The sequence below is a fragment of the Gopherus flavomarginatus genome, chromosome 3, assembly GCF_025201925.1.
Source record: "Gopherus flavomarginatus isolate rGopFla2 chromosome 3, rGopFla2.mat.asm, whole genome shotgun sequence".
Lineage (NCBI taxonomy): Eukaryota > Metazoa > Chordata > Testudines > Testudinidae > Gopherus > Gopherus flavomarginatus.
In genome coordinates, this window is record NC_066619.1 from 92454811 (window position 1) to 92472986 (window position 18176).

Consider the following 18176-nt stretch of genomic DNA (forward strand, 5'->3'; position numbering starts at 1 on the left):
TTTGTCCTAATGCCTGCCCAAAGAGAAGAATTGCGGGCAGTTCTGGACTCTACAAAGATCATGGCTTTCCTGCTGGAGCTGAGGATTCAAACAAGTGGGTCATTGCTCTAGATCGGGGTCGGCAACCTTTCGGAAGTGGAGTGCCAAGTCTTCATTTATTCACTTTAAGGTTTTGTGTGCCAGTAATACATTATTTTTTTAGAAGGTCTCTCTGTATAAGTACATACAATAGTTTACTTATATTATATAGAAAGTAAACAAGGTTTTCAAAATGTTTAAGAAGCTTCATTTAAAATTTAAATTAAAATGCTGATCTTATGCTGCTGCATGGCTGAGCCCACTGCCAGCCTGGGGTTCCATTCACCTAAGCCGGCAGCGGGCTAAGCAGGGCCTGCGGCCAGGACCTTGGCTGGCAAGAGACCGGCTGCCAAAACCCCCAACTGGCAGCAGGCTGAGCAGGGCTGGTGGCAGGGACCCCGGCAGGCAGCTGCATGCCATCTTTGACATGTGTGCTGTTGGTTGCTGACCCCTGCTCTAGGTCTAAAGGCGTACCGTGTCCCTGTGGTTTGGAATTGCCTCAAACTTCTAGGACACATAGTGGTGTGCACTTGTGAGGTGTAGCCTGGCATGCTGCACTGTGTAAGTATAGGTTTGGTTAGCCTTAGTGTACTCACCAGCCTGTCACCATAAGGACATGCAGGTTCAAGTACCTGCTCAGGTGGTCTCCTCCTTGGACTGGTGGGTAGAACCTGCAAATGTTTGTGAGGGTGTCCCCTTTGCCCCTGCACAGCAGTCACTCGCTCTAGTCACAAAAGCATCAGGTCTAGGTTGGAGAGTTCACTTAGATCCTGAGAAGACCAAAGACCCTGAGTCTGAAGGGGACCTAAATCTCCATATCAATATCAGGGAGCTTTGGGCCATCCATTTGGCTTGATGGTGTTCTTTCCACATATCAAAGGGTGGAATGTTTTGGTACTCTGATAACACAGTAGTATGTTCTAGGTAAGCAAACGAGTGTGTGCAAGGGGTGAAGGGATTTAAAAAACTTATGACAGGAGGCAATCCTCCTTTGGAATTTCTACATCACCAATTCCATCAACCTAAAAACTGCTTACTTTCTGAGAGTTCAAAACACCCTGGCAGACCACCTGAGCAGGTTGTTTCCAGGTCACCATGAATAATCTCTTCAGACAGATGTGTCTAGGTCCATTAGACCTGTTTGCAACAACATCAAACAAAAAATGTCATCCTTTTTGTTCCCAAGCAGGACACAGCCTTGGTTCATGGACAGATGCTTTCCTCCTAGCCTGGCCAAAAGGCTTGCTGTATGCCTTCCCTCCAGTTCTGCCCCTGCACAAAGTCAAGCAAGATTCCACTCACCTTATTTTTATAGTCCCAGCGTGGCCCTATCCACACTGGTTTTCAACTCCACTAACCCCTATTAGTCAGACCTCTGCTGCTATTCCTGAGAGAGATTGCAGTGATGTCCAAGGACCATGGCCACCTCCTTCATCCCAGCCTTCAGGACCTCCACCTGAGAGCATGGATGCTTCCTGCACTCCCTTAAAGCAAACATTTTCCCAGGTTGTTGCCATGAAGTGCTGCTAAATAGTAGGAAGCCTTCGAGTACATCTAATTACCTTGCTAAATGGAAGATATTCTCCATTTGATCCATTATAAAGAGGTCTCCTTAGCTCAAGCTCCAATTTGTTGTATCTTGGACTATCTTTTCTTTCTGAAACAAGTGTTAGCTCTTAGTTCCATCAGAGTCTATTTGGCTGCTTTCCACCCTCCTGTGGATAACCAATCAATTTTTCCCAATGCCATGCCCATCAGATTTCTAAAGGGTTTGCTCAGATTATACCCATAGGGCTCATAGCTTGCTTCCACAGTAGAGTTTAAACTTAAACTTAGTTCTAGCAAAGTTGATGGGTTGCCTCTTAGAGCCACTAGTGCCTTGTTCTGTTACACTTGTCTATGAAAGTACCTTTCATGGTGGTTCTCTCCTGGCCAAGATGATTAGGGGAGCTGTGAGCTTTAGTACTGGAGCCTCCCTATAATTTTTTTTTTAAAGGGGGACCAGGTTTTTCTTTAACCTCACACAATTCTTGTCTAAAGTAGCTGAATTTCACATTAATCAAGCAGTTTATTTACAAACGTTCTTTCCAAAGCGTCATTTGAGTAAAAAAGGAAGAACATCCAAACTCTAGATGTTCGTAGAGCTTTGGCTTTTTCCCTGGATCAGACTAGGCCTTTCAAGTCTTCATCTCAGCTCTGTGGGTAGTTTTCAGACAGAGTAAAGGACAACCTAATATCACTCAGAGGATCTCTTCCTGGATGTCTGGCTGTTTTCACTGATTGGCTCATATTCCACCTCCAAGTGAAGTGGACCATGTCACCGGAAATTTCTGCAGCCTTTCTGGATATATCCATTTCGCATATTTGTAAGGTAGCAACCATACATTTGCATCTCACTATGCCATCTCTCATCAATCTAGAGACAATGCCAGATTTGGATGGGTGATCCTACAATCCATGTTCAAGTAGACTATGAGCTGATTTCCATTCAAGCCACTTGCGAGTCCACTACCATAGAATGGACACCTACCATGGAATGGACCTGTGCAATCACTCAAGAAAAACTGATTACCTACCTTTTGGTAATTGTTCTTTAAGATCTGTTGCACGTCTAGTCCATGACCTGCCTTTCTTTCCCTCTCTACCAAAAAGATTCTAACAGGAAGAAACTGAGAGGGGGTTAGGGGTAGCATGGCCCTTTATACCTGCATGAGGCACCAGCGTGCTCATGCTGCCCCTATGGGTGCTGCTGAAGGAAGAAAAATCTGAGACCTGTGCACCAGGAGTGCACATACTTAGTGGAGGGGACATGTACAATACATGTCAAAGAACAGTTAGACATGTAAGTAACCATTTTATCGGGGAAAAAGTTAGTTCTCAACAAGGATCTCTACTCAGTAGCCAAGCTTATTTTCCCAAGATCTTATCCTGCAGCTGTTCCGTAGGCAAAACTCCCATTAGTCCTACAGTCCTTACAATGATAAAACTCTCAGTGAATCCAGAGGGCCTGATTCTCTGATGCACCCATAGAGTATTTGGTGAACCAAGGATGGGAACTACAAAGGCTGCCTTACACCCCTTCTAGCCCTGCAACTGGTTCTGGGCTGGTATAGTAATCAGTAGATATTGGAGCAGTCCCAAGGTTGCTCTAAGCTGTGGTGGCTGTTAACAGTCTTCCTGGGCTGTTTCAGGGACTGCTGATCATAAGGATACCCTGCCTATGGTTCTTTCCCTTGGCCATCCCAGCACTAGGATGGAGGTGGGAGCAGCAGGGCAATGTAGGAGCCTTTATAGTAGCTCTACCTCACTGGAGGATTTCCCTATGCAGAGGAAATCTCTCCCCCTGCTGGATCTGCTAGGTTTAGGACAGCCTTGTGCCAATAGACCAAATTAAAACTGCTTGATTAGATGTGAGATTCAGATTTGATATTTGTTTTTACCTTACCCAGTTTTTTTTTTTTAAAGTGTAGTATATTCCTCTAGGGCACACTGTATGTGGAAATCCCAACAAAAACTGAAACATGAGCTTTGAGTCACCTGTAGTCTTATACTTTTTTTTCCAGCCCACTATTCACAAAACCAGGAATGACAATATACACTGTTTCTTGCTGATGATGCAAAGCATAATCTGAGTCTGATCTTGAAGTTTAAGAACTGAAAATAAAAGTTGTATGTTACTGAATCCCGCTAAAGGTGACAAGCACAAATCTGAGCATATCCCAGAGTGATCTATAACTTGACTAATGTGTGTGTAAGATTAAATAGACTAAATTCTAAATATAAAACCCACTTATTTTTAATTTCTGAGCAATAGTACAGGAAGCTACTTGATCAGGTATTGAGAGAGTGAAGAAATCTGGAATATTAGCTTTCCTGGACACTGAAAACATCTAAGCTTTATGGGACGGATTCTGTTGTATTGCACCAGTGTAAATCCAGATTTAAATCTGTTACTAATAACAGAATCTGTCCAAAAGTGATTAAATCAAAATTCATATCAGCTTAGAAAAGTTCCTCCATGTGGCCTGAGCAAAGTAAATGCATTTGTGTAAGAATCCTCAAAAGTAATTTCCACTAGGAGTTGTACAAAATAAAAATCTTTATCAGAGCTAATGGTCATGTAACAATTTCCTGCTTCTCACCATGCTGGGATAAAAAGATAGTACAATCTTTAACAGAATAAATTGAAACATGAGAACAATATCTGAATAGTGACAAAGGGCATGATTTTGATCTCTGCTGAATCAGCCAATTAGAAGTGACTCTGAAGTCGGTGGTCTCAGACTAGCTCCGATCTTTTTGTGCTGTTTCTGTCAAGCAAAGGGGCTGGTGATCATCTAGCTCACGCTACATAAGGATTCTCCTGGAATGGCCCGTGTCCTCTGCAGCTAGCAGTATAAGGGCGGTGGGGGGACAGGGAGACAGGCCTAGTATATTGCACTCTGGCAACTTTGTGGCTGGCCCTTTGGCCAGTAGTATAATTTAGAGCAATGCCTGGGCTGCTCTAAAAATATAGCAGGGGCTAAATCAGGTCCTAAGCTCAAGTAACTACAAACTAATGTGATGCTTCAAGCTGCATTCAGCAGATACTGGGTGCAGCTGAGGATGAGGCCAATGGGGTTATAATCAGTGATGCGCTGCCAAAATCTTAACAACCGGTTCCCTATAAAAAGTTCTGATTTAAGGGATATGCCATGGTATGTATCTTTTGTATCTTTTTCCATAAGATGTGGTTATGCATTGAGTCATTGGGAGTCATACTTAACGATAAAAAGTCTCTCTTTTCCTGGGAGCTTATATAAGAAAGAGATCCAATGGTGATTTTTAGAACCAAAAAGCCTGACATGTCTTGGAAAATATGGATGTATGTTAACCTTACCTAAAGTTCTTTTTTAAAAAGATTGGTCTGAACTAAAAATTAGCTCTGTTTCACATGTATGGGTCCCCACCACTCCCTGGGGGTGTGCTAGGGTGACCAGATGTCCTGATTTTATAGGGACAGTCCTGATTTCTGGGTCTCTTTCTTATATAGGCTCCTATTACCCCCTCCCCCCAACCCTGTCCTGATTTTTCACACTTGCTGTCTGGTCAGCCTAGGGTGTGCACATGTGTGGGTCCCAGAAGCTCCCTGCCCCCCTCATTGAAGCAGATGTGCAGGATTACTGCCTTGGGAACTGCAGGGCACCGGTGGATGTGGGGCTGGCTGCAGACAGCGGCGTGGGGCAGGACTAGCTGGAGGCAGGGGGTGCGGGCAGGGTGGTGGGTACTCACGGGGAGAGCGGCTTAGAGCAGCCCAGGCAGCAGCAGGACGCAGCCCAGGCAGCAGAGGGAGCCCCAGGGCCAGAGGAGCAGCAATAGGGCCCAGGGCCAGGCAGCAGCCGACATGGCTCCCACAGTGCAGCGCCCCTGGCGGCTGGAGGAGGCCTTACATCACTTCCTGGCCGGAGCCCATCAAAGCCACAGCGCCCCCTCACAGGGAAGCGAGTTAACAACAGTTCTAAAACTGCTTCAAAATTTAGCAACTGGTTCACGTGAACCGGTGTGATCCAGCTCACCACTGGTTATACAGGTGTAATCACAATATATGTGAGACCAGTCTCAAAGATGTGTGTGTGTTTTTTTTTAAATTTTAAAAGCCTCTTGCCTCCATCTGTAATACAGGTTCTGCAACAAAATTGTTGTTTAATCTTCTCTTTGTTTTCTTCCTAACAGCCATGCCCTAGAACTTATGCAATGATGTATTTCAGCATTACTTAGTATAATAATAGTTTACATTGATATAGCACCACTAATTATGAAGGCTCTGACAGAGCACTGGGAACCAGTAGCTGAGCCAGCACTCTGATCAATTAAACACCAGTTCATTCCCCCTTCTTTCCCCATACCTGACTCTGCCCAATTAGAATGGGCTGGTAAGGACTAAAGAGCCAATTAGCCCATTAATGCAGAGGGTAGAGCAAGGCACAGGAAAGAAGTGCTAGGGGGGAGGCAGGCTTGTGGAGCCAGAACCAAGCTGATCTCTTGGTGGAGATCTCTTTTCTCTCATCAATAGAGGGCTGAGGAAAAACTGGTGCTATAAATGAGATGTATGGTAGGAATAACAATGTAAATAAACTACACGGTTGTGGTTAACAACTGAAGGTCTTCAAACAGTCTGCGTAGAGACAGAAGACGACGGGGCAGGACTTTGAAATGTATCTATCTCTGTAGTAGAGACCAGCAATGAGAAGGGGAGATTTATATTTTAAAATGTTGGACCCAAAAGTAACATCTAAGATTATTACTATTGAAGAGTTAGCAACAATTATTTTTAAAGTCTGCTTGCTTGAGGCATTTGATAGCATTTTGTGTTTGGTCACATCCTATTTTTCCTGCATAGTCAGACCCTGATTCTGCATGTGCTTAACTTTGACTCCATTTGGGTTACACACATGCCTAAAAAGTTCAGCAAGAGTTCAGTTTAGCTTTTTTGAGGACTGAAATGCTTTGGTCCAACTAAAGTCAGTGGGCTCAGCATAAAGTATCTGGGTGATGTTTAATGGCCTGTGAAAACAGGAGGTCATACTAGATGATGGTGCCTTCTGGCCTTTAGCTGTATAAAAGACTGATAAATAGCAACATGAGTGCAGGAAAAACCTTTATGCTTTTTTAAAAAATCATTTAAAAATTGTATCAGAATATACAATTGGGGTATACAATTGATTTTTTTAAATAAATACATTGTAAATATATAAGTTGATAGTAACTTATAAAATACTCTGGATACACATCAGACACTGTCAAAGTTTGCAAGTCTAAATGCCCCTCATATATTCTTTAATATCTCCTGCTACAAACATAGCTGTCAGCTACAAATTGTTGGCTGCAAGAGTGTTTAAAAATCCAGCTTCTGTGTTTGACTATATTGTGCTTACAAATGCTAGGCGGTAGAATTGTTTGGTTTGTGGGCATTGACTTGACATAAGTGGGACTCAAATGACAAAGGCTGCTCAAGGGGAAGATCTTTTTCTCCTCTCCCCAGGCACCTGAATGTGGGTCTTATTAAAAATCTATTTACATTACAATTTTAACAAGAGGAGTTACACCAGGGATATTTTTGACACACTACATTTATCATATTTTGAGCTCTTGTTGTAAGCATGCACCACCAGTCTGTCAACTTTACTCCACCTACCACTTGTGTGACAAGGCAAATATTCTGCTAGTCCAAAAAAAAATAATCTACAGAGCAGATGCAGTGTAACATGTACCTCCAGCTCACATCCCAGGTGTGTGTGCATGCAAAGTTTGAGGACAAATGTTGGGCATACATTTTAGGCAAAACTCCCAGTGATAGGATTTAATTTCAGGACTCTAGCTCTCTCTGTAAGGATAACAGTGGGTCAAAAATATCCCTAATGTAACTCCACTGGCTTCAGTGGAATTACACCAAGCATGTGTTTGACTCGGTAAATCTGCACTTGAATACAAACACTGAAATTGTGTTTCACTTTTGTGTTGTGTGTTGCATTATTGTTATGATACTTTATAGGCTTCTGTTTATTCTTCATGGCATTCTCCTTAAATGCATTGAATCTATAACTTTTAAATAAACAATAAAAGATTAAAAATCAAACTCCAAAAACTCAAACTTTCATATAGCTGATCCAGGATATGAATAAAAGCATATTTTCAAAACACTCACTGTTGGCCTAACTCTGCACTTATTGAAGTCAATAGGAGTTTTATCACTTGAATTCCCATTTGGAACTCTGGGTTCAGTCCTGCAAAGCCTTGGAGCATCGGATTGCGACCGACAAGAGCCCAGTTCCTCACTCATGCTCAATCTAACTGGCCATTAGATTGACTTGATCTACAACAGACTGGCAACTATAAACATCAACTGTCAGGAGAGAGAGAGTGTGCGTGTGTGTACTGTAAAGCATACACTAACTGTTGTATTTTCAATAAATGTGGCGTATTTGCCTCCCCCTCCCCCCCCCCCCAAGAGATCCTGTGTCCTTTGCATAGCATAATACCAGAGGCCTCTGCTGCATCCTGAGCCCCTAATTTCTGGCCTCACCCAGACCCAGAGCCCATACCACACACCCCCTTGCACCCCAAACCCCTCATCCCTGGCCCCTCCTCAGACCCCACACTGCTCTCCTGCACCACAACCCTCTGCCCCAGCCCAGTGAAAGTGAATAAGGGTGGGGGAGAGTGAGCAGGGGCAGGGCCTCAGAAGAGCAGCAAGGCAGGGGTGTTCAGTTTTGTTTGTTTAGAAAATTGGCAAGCCTAGCTACGAAAGCTGTGGCATGCAGTGTGAGCACTAAGAACAGGTATGGTATAGATAATAGGGGTTGTCAACCTTTCCAGGCTATTGTACCCCTTTTAGGAGTCTGATTGGTCTTGCGTACCCCAACTTTCTATTCACTTAAACTACTTGCTTACAAAAATACAAAAGCATCACAACACACTATTACTGAAAAATTGCTGACTCATTTTTACCATATAATTATTAAATAAACCAACTGAATATTTATATTGTACTTACTTTTCAGTATAAACAGTATCAACAGTATAAACAAATCATTGTTGATTTGAAATTTTAGTTTATACTGACTTCCCTACTGCTTTTTACATACCCTGTTGTAAGACTAGGCAAATATCTAGCTGAGTTGATGTACCCTTAGAAGATCTCTGCATGCGCCCGAGGGTACACGTACCCTAGTAAAGAACCACTGGTAAAGAGGCCTTAACAAGGCTTTTAACAGCTCCACAACACGTTCTCATAAACCAGCTAGGGAAATGTGATCAGATTAAATTACTATTAAGTACAATTGGTTGAAAGACCATACTCAAGAGTAGTTATCAATATTTCACTGTCAAATTGGCAGGGCATATCTAGCGGGGCCTACAGGGGGTCAGTTCTGGGTCAGGTTCTATTCAATATTTTCATTAATGACTTGGATAACCGAATGGTGAGTCTGCTTCTAAAGTTTGCGGACGACAAAGCTTGGAGGGGTTACAAGCACCTTCGAAGACAGGATTAGAATTAAAAATATCCTTGACAAACTGGAGAATTGGTCTGAAATCAAAAGATGAAATTCAATAAAGTACAAAGTACTTCACTTAGGAAGGAAAAGTCAAATGCACAGCTACAAAATGGGGAATTACTGACTAGGTGATAGTACTGTTAAAAGGGATCTAGCGGTTATAGTGGAACTCAGATTGAATATGAGTCAACAGTGTGATGCAGTTGTGAAACAGGCTAACATTCTGGGGTGTACAACAGACAGAAAACAATAGACAGAATTCTATGCAAGACAGAAGGTAATTGTTCCACTCTACATGGCCCTGGTGAGGTCTCTGTTGGAGTACTGTGTTGGGTTAACTTGGGAAGTGATGGAATCTCCTTCCTTTGAGGTTTTTGAGATCAGGCTTGACAAAACCCTAGCTGGGATGATTTAGTTGAGGTCATGCTTTGAGTAGGGGCTTGAACTAGATGACCTTTTGAGGTCCCTTCCAACCCTAATATCTTATGAATTCCAGGCACTACATTTTTGGAAAGATATGGACAAATTGGAGAGAGTCCAAAGGGGATTGCCAAAAATGATAAAAGGTTTAGAAAACATGACCTATGAAGAGAGGCTGTTTTTTAACCACCTTTAGTCTTGAGCATTGTCAGTGCATTAACTGCTAACTGGGAGAGGCTAGTATCTTAGGCCCCCATCTGCCTGAGGCTCTGCGCCTTTTGTGTTCCCCTGCCAGAACACCTCCTGCTGCAGCTGCCAACTCCGGCCCCTGGTTAGTGCCCCCAGCTCGGGAGCTGTGTCGAGCGGGAAGAATCCTAGAGGCAAAGCCTGGGCAAGGCTACGCCTGGCTGTTTGGGGAGGCACAGCCTCCCCTTGACTAGGATACCTGCTGCCCATGGGCTTGGGAAAACAAGGCTGAGAGAGGGAACTAATAACAGTCTTCAGATATGTTAAGGGCTGTTATAAGGAGAACTGATCAATTGTCCTAATGTCCACTGAAGGTAGGACAAAAAAATTATAGGCGTAGTCTGTAGGAAGGGAGATTTAGGTTAGATAAGAAAAAATTTCTAACCCTAAAAGGTAGGTAAGCTCTGGAATAGACTCCCAAGAGAGGCTTTGAAATCCCTATCATTGGAGGTTTTTAAGAACAGATTAGATAAACAGCTGTCAGGGATGGTCTATGTTTACCTGTAAAGTGTTTTTACGTATCCTGAAATGGGAAGGAGTTCTTCCTCTCTCTGAACTGAGAGCTCCATTGGTATTTCAAATACTATGTATAAAATATATATTTGTGAGCACTTTCACAGTACTTATCACTGTAGTAACTGAAAAATCTCACAGGACTAAAGATACATAAATTCCCATTTGAGTCCACGCATTTTGCAATGTCATCCTGTAATCATTAGTCCTTAAGTGGTGTTATGATTTGTTGGTTATTGTCGGGCTTCCCATTATCTCCTATTTGTTGTCTCGCCTTTGGGGGTGCCTGCCTCACCTCTGAGGTCATCAATGCTGCTAACATGTTTAGCATTGGATACAATGGAAGTTTTCTGATTGTCTCCTGTTTTTTTCCAAGTCTCTCACTTTTTTCTTGACCATCTGGACATTTGTGATGGCTTTCACACCTTATCTTTTCCTGATGCATGTATTCCTCATTTACACAAACAATCTCTTACAGAAACCTTCAAAGGTATACGGACAGCAGTATTGTATATTCAGCTGAATACATTGTAAACCAAGCCTTACTAAATCTTATAACTAAATCCATTCACTGTGGGGCTTCAGGCCCTCAACATTCCTCTAATCTCCTTAACATAGACACAATACAAGATCCTGTCTCTTACTTTCTAAACCTTAAAACAAAGAAATGTATATTTAACTAGAATGCTTAATTTGTAATACATATAGGAAACCATAGTAGACACTATAACTTATCCTAAAACAAAAGGGTGACCATAATCAGTTATAAGGATTGTTCTGGTCTGTCATTCCTTTCTGCTATTCAAAAAGGGTGGCTGGCAAGATGAAATCAAATCATACATTAATTCTCACAGTACAATTATAAAATCCTGCTCCTACACTGGGCTGGGGCAGGAGATTGGAGTGCATGGGAGGGTGAGGACTCAAGTTCTGGGGCCGGGTTGGGTATGAGGGGTTTGGAATGGAGGAGGGGGCTCCAGGCTGGGGTAGGGGGTTGGGGGGCAGGGGTGTGAGGGCTCCAGCTGGGGGTGTGGGCTCTGGGGTGGGGTCAGGGATGAGGAGGTTGGGGTGCAGGAGGGGCTCAGGGGTTGGGCAGGGGATTTGAGGTGCAGGGTCCCTGTGGCGCTTACTGCAACTCCCAGGAAGTGGCCCCAAGGTCCCTGCAGTGCAGCCCCATGGCACGTGGGCAGCCACAGAGGCTCCACACATTGCCCTCGCGCCTGTGAGCGCTGTTCCCACAGCTCCTGTTAGTCGTGGTTCCCAGCCAATGCGAGCTGTGGAGTTGGCACTAGGGGCGAGGGTAGCATGCAGAGCCTCCATGGCCACCATGTGCCTAGGGGCCGCAAGGACCTGGCGGCCACTTCCAGGAGCTGTGCAGAGCTAGAGCAAGCAGGGAGCCTGCCTTAACCTTGGGCCCCTGCTGTGCCCCTGACCACACTTTTAACAGCCTGGTTGGCGGTGCCAACCAGAGCCACCAGGGTCCCTTTTCAAACAGGCATTCTAGTAGAAAACCAAACACCTGGCAACCCTATTTGTAGCTCTGTGGCACATTGAGTTGCACCCTATTGATGGTACAGCATCCAAGATAATGGCTTCCTGGTGATTTGATGTTTTAATTTTCTCTCCTTTAGAATCATGAATAAGTAGTGTGACAAAGTTCCTCCTCTACCTTGGTGGGTCCTGCACTTATTGGCAGATTTGTGCACCTCAGTGATCTTCCCCACAGTCTGGATCAACTCCTCCTGTGTCTGATCAGGAGCTGGGAGGTTTGGGGGGAACCTGGGCCCACCCTCTACTCCGGGTTCCAGCCCAGGGCCCTGTGGATTGCAGCTGTCTATAGTGCCTCTTGTAACAGCTGCATGAAAGTTATTACAACTCCCTGGGCTACTTCCCCATGGCCTCCTCCAAACACCTTCTTTATCCTCACCACAGGACCTTCCTTCTGGTGTCTGATAATGATTGTACTCCTTAGTCCTCCAGCAGCACAGCCTCTCACTCTCAGGGCTTGTCTACATCAGAAAGTTGCAGCGCTGGTGAGGGAGTTACAGCGCTGCAACTTTGAAGGTGTACACATCTGCAGGGCACCACCAGCGCTGCAACTCCCTGTTTGCAGCGCTGGCCGTACTCCCGTTTTGTCTCGGGTGTAGAGGATCCAGCGCTGGTGATCCAGCGCTGGTAATCCAATGTAGACACTTACCAGCGCTTTTCTTGACCTCCGTGGAAGGAGGAAGCCTCTGGTAATCAAGCTGGTCTCCTTTCCCGGTTTGCTCTCTCGTTCCCGGAGCCCAGAGCAAGCAGGACTCCTTCCCTGCGGTTTGCTGGGTGGCTCCGGGAACGAGAGAGCAAACCGCGGCGAAGCGGGTCTCCTTTCCCGGTTTGCTCTCTCGTTCCCGGAGCCCAGAGCAAGCAGGACTCCTTCCCTGCGGTTTGCTGGGTGGCTCCGGGAACGAGAGAGCAAACCGCGGCGAAGCGGGTCTCCTTTCCCGGTTTGCTCTCTCGTTCCCGGAGCCCAGAGCAAGCAGGACTCCTTCCCTGCGGTTTGCTGGGTGGCTCCGGGAACGAGAGAGCAAACCGCGGCGAAGCGGGTCTCCTTTCCCGGTTTGCTCTCTCGTTCCCGGAGCCCCGAGCAAGCAGGTCTCCTTCCCTGCGGTTTGCTGGGTGGCTCCGGGAACGCGAGAGCAAACCGGGAAAGGAGACCCGCTTCGCCGCGGTTTGCTCTCTCGTTCCCGGAGCCACCCAGCAAACCGCAGGGAAGGAGTCCTGCTTGCTCTGGGCTCCGGGAACGAGAGAGCAAACCGGGAAAGGAGACCCGCTTCGCCGCGGTTTGCTCTCTCGTTCCCGGAGCCACCCAGCAAACCGCAGGGAAGGAGACCTGCTTGCTCGGGGCTCCGGGAACGAGAGAGCAAACCGCGGCGAAGCGGGTCTCCTTTCCCGGTTTGCTCTCTCGTTCCCAGAGCCCAGAGCAAGCAGGTCTCCTTCCCTGCGGTTTGCTGGGTGGCTCCGGGAACGCGAGAGCAAACCGGGAAAGGAGACCCGCTTCGCCGCGGTTTGCTCTCTCGTTCCCGGAGCCACCCAGCAAACCGCAGGGAAGGAGTCCTGCTTGCTCTGGGCTCCGGGAACGAGAGAGCAAACCGGGAAAGGAGACCCGCTTCGCCGCGGTTTGCTCTCTCGTTCCCGGAGCCACCCAGCAAACCGCAGGGAAGGAGACCTGCTTGCTCGGGGCTCCGGGAACGAGAGAGCAAACCGCGGCGAAGCGGGTCTCCTTTCCCGGTTTGCTCTCTCGTTCCCGGAGCCCAGAGCAAGCAGGTCTCCTTCCCTGCGGTTTGCTGGGTGGCTCCGGGAACGAGAGAGCAAACCGCGGCGAAGCTGGTCTCCTTTCCCGGTTTGCTCTCGCGTTCCCGGAACCCCCCTTGAAGCCGCCCAACAGCGCTGCAGTGTGGCCACATCTAACACCACTTGCAGCGCTGGTTGCTGTAAGTGTGGCCACTCTGCAGCGCTGGCCCTATACAGCTGTACTAATACAGCTGTAACAACCAGCGCTGCAAAACTTTAGATGTAGACATGGCCTCAGTTCCTTATACCTCTTGCTCCCAGCTCCTCTCACACACTTCCTCTCCTCTTCACCTGACTGGAGTGAGCTCCTTTTTAAACCCAGGTGCCCTGATTAGCCTGCCTTGATTGGCTGTAGGTGATCTAATCAGCCTGTCGGTATTAATTGGTTCTAGCAGGTTCCTGATTACTCTAGTGCAGCTCCTGCTCTGGTCACTCAGGGAACAGAAAACTACTCATCCAGTGACCAGTATATTTGCCCCCTACCAGACTCCTGTACCACACTGGCCTGGGTCTGTCACAGTAGGGACCAGCTAATGGGATCAGAACATATCATGTATAATGGACTAGTTCTCTCTGGAATCATGTGGATCTAAGACACACGTTCTTAAATAGGATATAATGATAACAGGTTGTAATTATAGCATTCTGTACCTTTCCATCTTTTTACTCCATCCATCTCCACCATCACGGGCTGTTTTTGTTCTAAGCAGGGCCCAACCTGTGGAAACACAAAATTGAGTTACTCAGGTGCAGGGGTGGTTTGAGTGGCTTTGTACTACTTAGGGCCTGTGGGGTGGGCTGTCGCTATGCACGGCTCATGAGATGTTTGATGGTCTCGGACACTATCCAGTGGTCTAGGGACATTTACACAGAGCATATCACCGGCCACCGCCAATACCAGGAATGAGCCGGCGTGGCTTCGTGCACCCACGGGGGGAGAAGGGGAGGCCTATAAACCCCCCCTGCTGAACCATATCCCCTGAGCCCTAAACCCACCGAACTGGATTCCACCATGTGAGGGTCATCCTGTCCCCATTACCCGGCCCACTTACCTATATCCATGACTGCGTGTAACCCACTGTATGAGCGATGTACCCTCACTGCTTCCTTACTGCTTCTTAATCCCACCCACCATACACCCCGCATTGGGGACATTGCAGACTGTATATATTATGTGCTAACCAATTTCGAAATACCAGCTTCCCCCTATACTCTGCATGTTACCCCCAATGACCAATAACTGACGCTTCAAAACTCTTTGTATCATCTTTATTTAAATCTACTCTAATAAACTCCTTAGGTCAACAAACTTGCCACAGGCCATGCTAAAATAAACAGAGCATTTGCACCCTCACTCACACCCGTCACCCCAATTGGGCGCTTTCATAATTTTCCTTACAAAGGTGGCAAATGCTGACTTTTCCAAATCTGCAGCAAGGACCCCCTTCTCCTGGGACTGCTTTGAGAGCAGGCCTTTAGCTTAATCCCACCTGTGCCCCAACAGAAACTGAGTGCAGGGCAACGGGGGTGAGACAATGGGAGGGAGAAGCAAGGCAGGCAGGGAAGAGAACTAGAGAGCAACAGAGGGAGGAGAAGAGAAATGTTCGGGGGAGGGGGAGGAGGAAGGAAGAACATGTGAGAGGGGGAAGGAGGGAGACAGACGAGGGGCGGCTGGGCGCTAGAGAGAAGAGGTGAGCCTGAGAGAGAGAAGGGAGGAGGAGGCGTAGGGAGGGGCAACGGCGGGCTGCGAGGCAGGCAGGGAGGGGTGGAGGGATGCTGAGCTTGGGCTGGAGACAGGCGAGCGGAGCCTGACGCAGCAGCAGCAGCAGCAGCAGCAGCGGTCCCAGCCTCTGGCGTAGACCCCAGTCTCTTCACACGCCGCCGGGGCTTGTGGTTTAGGCGCGCGGCCCCGTGTGGGGCTGGCTGCGGAGAAGAGCCTGGGCTCGGGCGGCGGCGGCAGCATGGTGTCCGCTCCGCGGCAGGAGCCGCCGCCTCGGGGCTGAGCGGCCGTCAAGCTCTGCTCTAGCTGCACTGCGCAGCCCGGAGTGGGAGGCTCCAGGTGCCCGGGCGGCTGGGCTCGCTCCCCCCGGGGGCTGTGGTGCATGTTCGCCCCCTGCGAGTGCATGAGGCGAGGCGGTAGGAGGACCATGAAAATGATCCGGTTCCGGAGCTCGAGCATCAGGTCCCTGAGCCAGGAGATGAAATGCACCATCCGGCTGCTGGATGACTCCGAGATCTCCTGCCATATCCAGGTGCCTGGCGGGGGAGTGTGGGGTGGGGAGCCTGGGTTTGCCCGAAGATGGTGAGTGGGAAGGATTTCCCTGTTCTAAACCACAGGCAGCCCCAGGGCTGTAAAACACAATACTCCACCCTCTGGCCTCTCAGGTCCCTCTGCAGGATCAGCCACGCCAGGGGGCACTTACAGGTCTGCCCCCCTTAATATAGCCTCCCTCCCCGGTAACATGCCGCCTGTCCCCTCTTCCCTTCTAACCCATGGGCTCTTCGGCACATAATCGTGCACTGACATTTACACCGTGCGTGTCGTTCCATCCAGTTGTATTCCTTTCTCTCTCACGCACACTGCCTGGTGCGTTCACTACGAGAGTATGGAGAAGTTGTGTATATGGGGAATGAGCGCCTCTAGAGAAGCGGGCAGGGAAAACAAAGGCCTAATAAACAGCGTGGTTACGGGAGAGAGAGCGATTGGGGAAAACTTCCAGAAGAAAAATTGTTAGCGAATTGCTGTGAAAGGACAATACTGTACTGCAAATTAACGAACTTTACTGGAATAACTGGTGCTGGCAAAACTTGTATAGTGGCAGGTGCTGAGAGCCATTGTGCCAAACTGAAAACCCTGTTTATGGTGAAAACCCCTTCAAACCAGGGGGGGTGCAGCAGCACCCCTAGTTTCAGCACCTTGGAAATGCTGGCTGTAGTAGTAGTAATGTTGTAACTCCATTGAGGTAGCTGGAGCGATGCTAGGGACAAATCTGGTCCATTGTGTCTAAGTGTGTGTGTAATGTTTGTGTCTCCATGACATACTGAAAAATATTTATTTCCTTGTAAAACATTGCAATGGAAAAAAGAAACAAAGTATAACAAGATTTACAATTGGGACTGCAATGCCAAATCTGCCTGAGAGCAATTAGCTATTGATTGTAAATTGCATTTCTGTTTTCTAGTAGTGGTGGATCCTGGAGTTTTTATTGTGTTCCATCTCCTTCCTCACACTGAAAGATATTTATTTATTTGGCGGTAACAAAATTCATTGAGTTGGGGTGTGTGTGCTGTTGTATGTTGCAGGCTTTTGCAGCAGCAGACCTCATCCTGCTGTTGGGAACAGCTGAGCTGCTGCCCTGTTGCACAGGAAACAAGTGCTCTCTGGTGCTTTGATCTGTGCAGGTAATTGGGTCACAGTCAGCCCCCCTTTCACCTCCAAAGGGCCTGCTTATCGTTAGGCTCTACATCATTTGTTAATGGCAAAGTGATAGGCAGTTCCTGCGTGGTGCTCTTTCCACCTGTCCTTTATTTTTCCTGTCTTGGACCGGAGAGCACCTTCTATGTGAATGAGCAGATACAGTGCCCTTTGGCAGCTTCGCTGCTGCTCCTGCTATGTACAGTGAATGAAATGTATTCAGGGTGTGTTTAATGGAAGAGCAGATATGCTAATTTGCACCTGAAATATGCTATGGACTGACACGCTGTTTTTTTTCTTTTTCTTATTCCACTCTGTCCAGACAAAGTGACCAATAACCATGTGAGAATTTATTAACCCTTCCCCATTTATTTTGGAGTGCCAGGAATCTGGTTCTGTTCAATATTCTCATGGACTAATCTTGATTTCCTATTGAGAATTATATGCGAAGCTTCATGAATTACAAGTGTTGTTGGATCTATTGGACAAAAAATGTTATTAGTATAAAGATAAGGGGTGAGGAAAACATTCCTAGTACCTAAAGTTTCCTAGGATAAAAGAAACTCCAGTACAACAGCATGCTCTAATGAAGTGTTTGATCTGTTCCTCGTTATGATGATATGTGATGGATGGACCTCATTACCAATGTCAGCAAAACATTATTTTGAAAGCAGGATCCAAAAGTGTTTGCGCTCAGGCAATACTGAGCATTGAGAAAGTTCATAGCATTCAAAGTGAACCGTATCTGAAGGAATGAGCTGAGCCCGATATTTTCCCATGATTTAAGGTAGAAAATAGTTCCTCACATGAGGATTTTTAATCTAATTTATCACAGTTGAACAGGTAAAATCAGGGTGATTTTATTGTGCTCGCCTTTCCTTACTCTTCCCAGCCTGAAAAAAGACGGACCCATCTGAGGGAACCATACAATGTAAAAAAGCATGTGAAATTTCTAAAGAAGTAGAGTTTGTTGTCTGCCTGTATAATATTTTTGACAGACACGGTTTGGGTGAAATGGGAATATTCCTAATAAAATCCAGACTCGGATATGTTCCTCTCATGTGAGGAATGCAGAGAATTCTGTAAGCATTTGAGGCCAAATTCTTCCTTGTATAATCGTACTGACTTCACTGAAG

General features: G+C 46.7%; 1 protein-coding gene across 3 annotated transcripts in view; it reads left to right on the forward strand.

Moving 5' to 3' along the window:
* Nucleotides 1-15456: 15456 nt before the first annotated feature.
* Nucleotides 15457-18176, forward strand: part of FRMD3 (FERM domain containing 3) — a 210241-nt gene continuing 207521 nt past the window's right edge. For 2 of the 3 annotated variants that reach the window (XM_050945811.1, XM_050945813.1), the window contains exon 1: nt 15457-15877. In XM_050945811.1, the coding sequence (XP_050801768.1) occupies nt 15728-15877 (150 nt within the window). In that variant the 5' untranslated portion in view covers nt 15457-15727. The remainder of the gene's footprint in view (nt 15878-18176) is intronic. The other variant, XM_050945814.1, reaches the window with a different exon arrangement.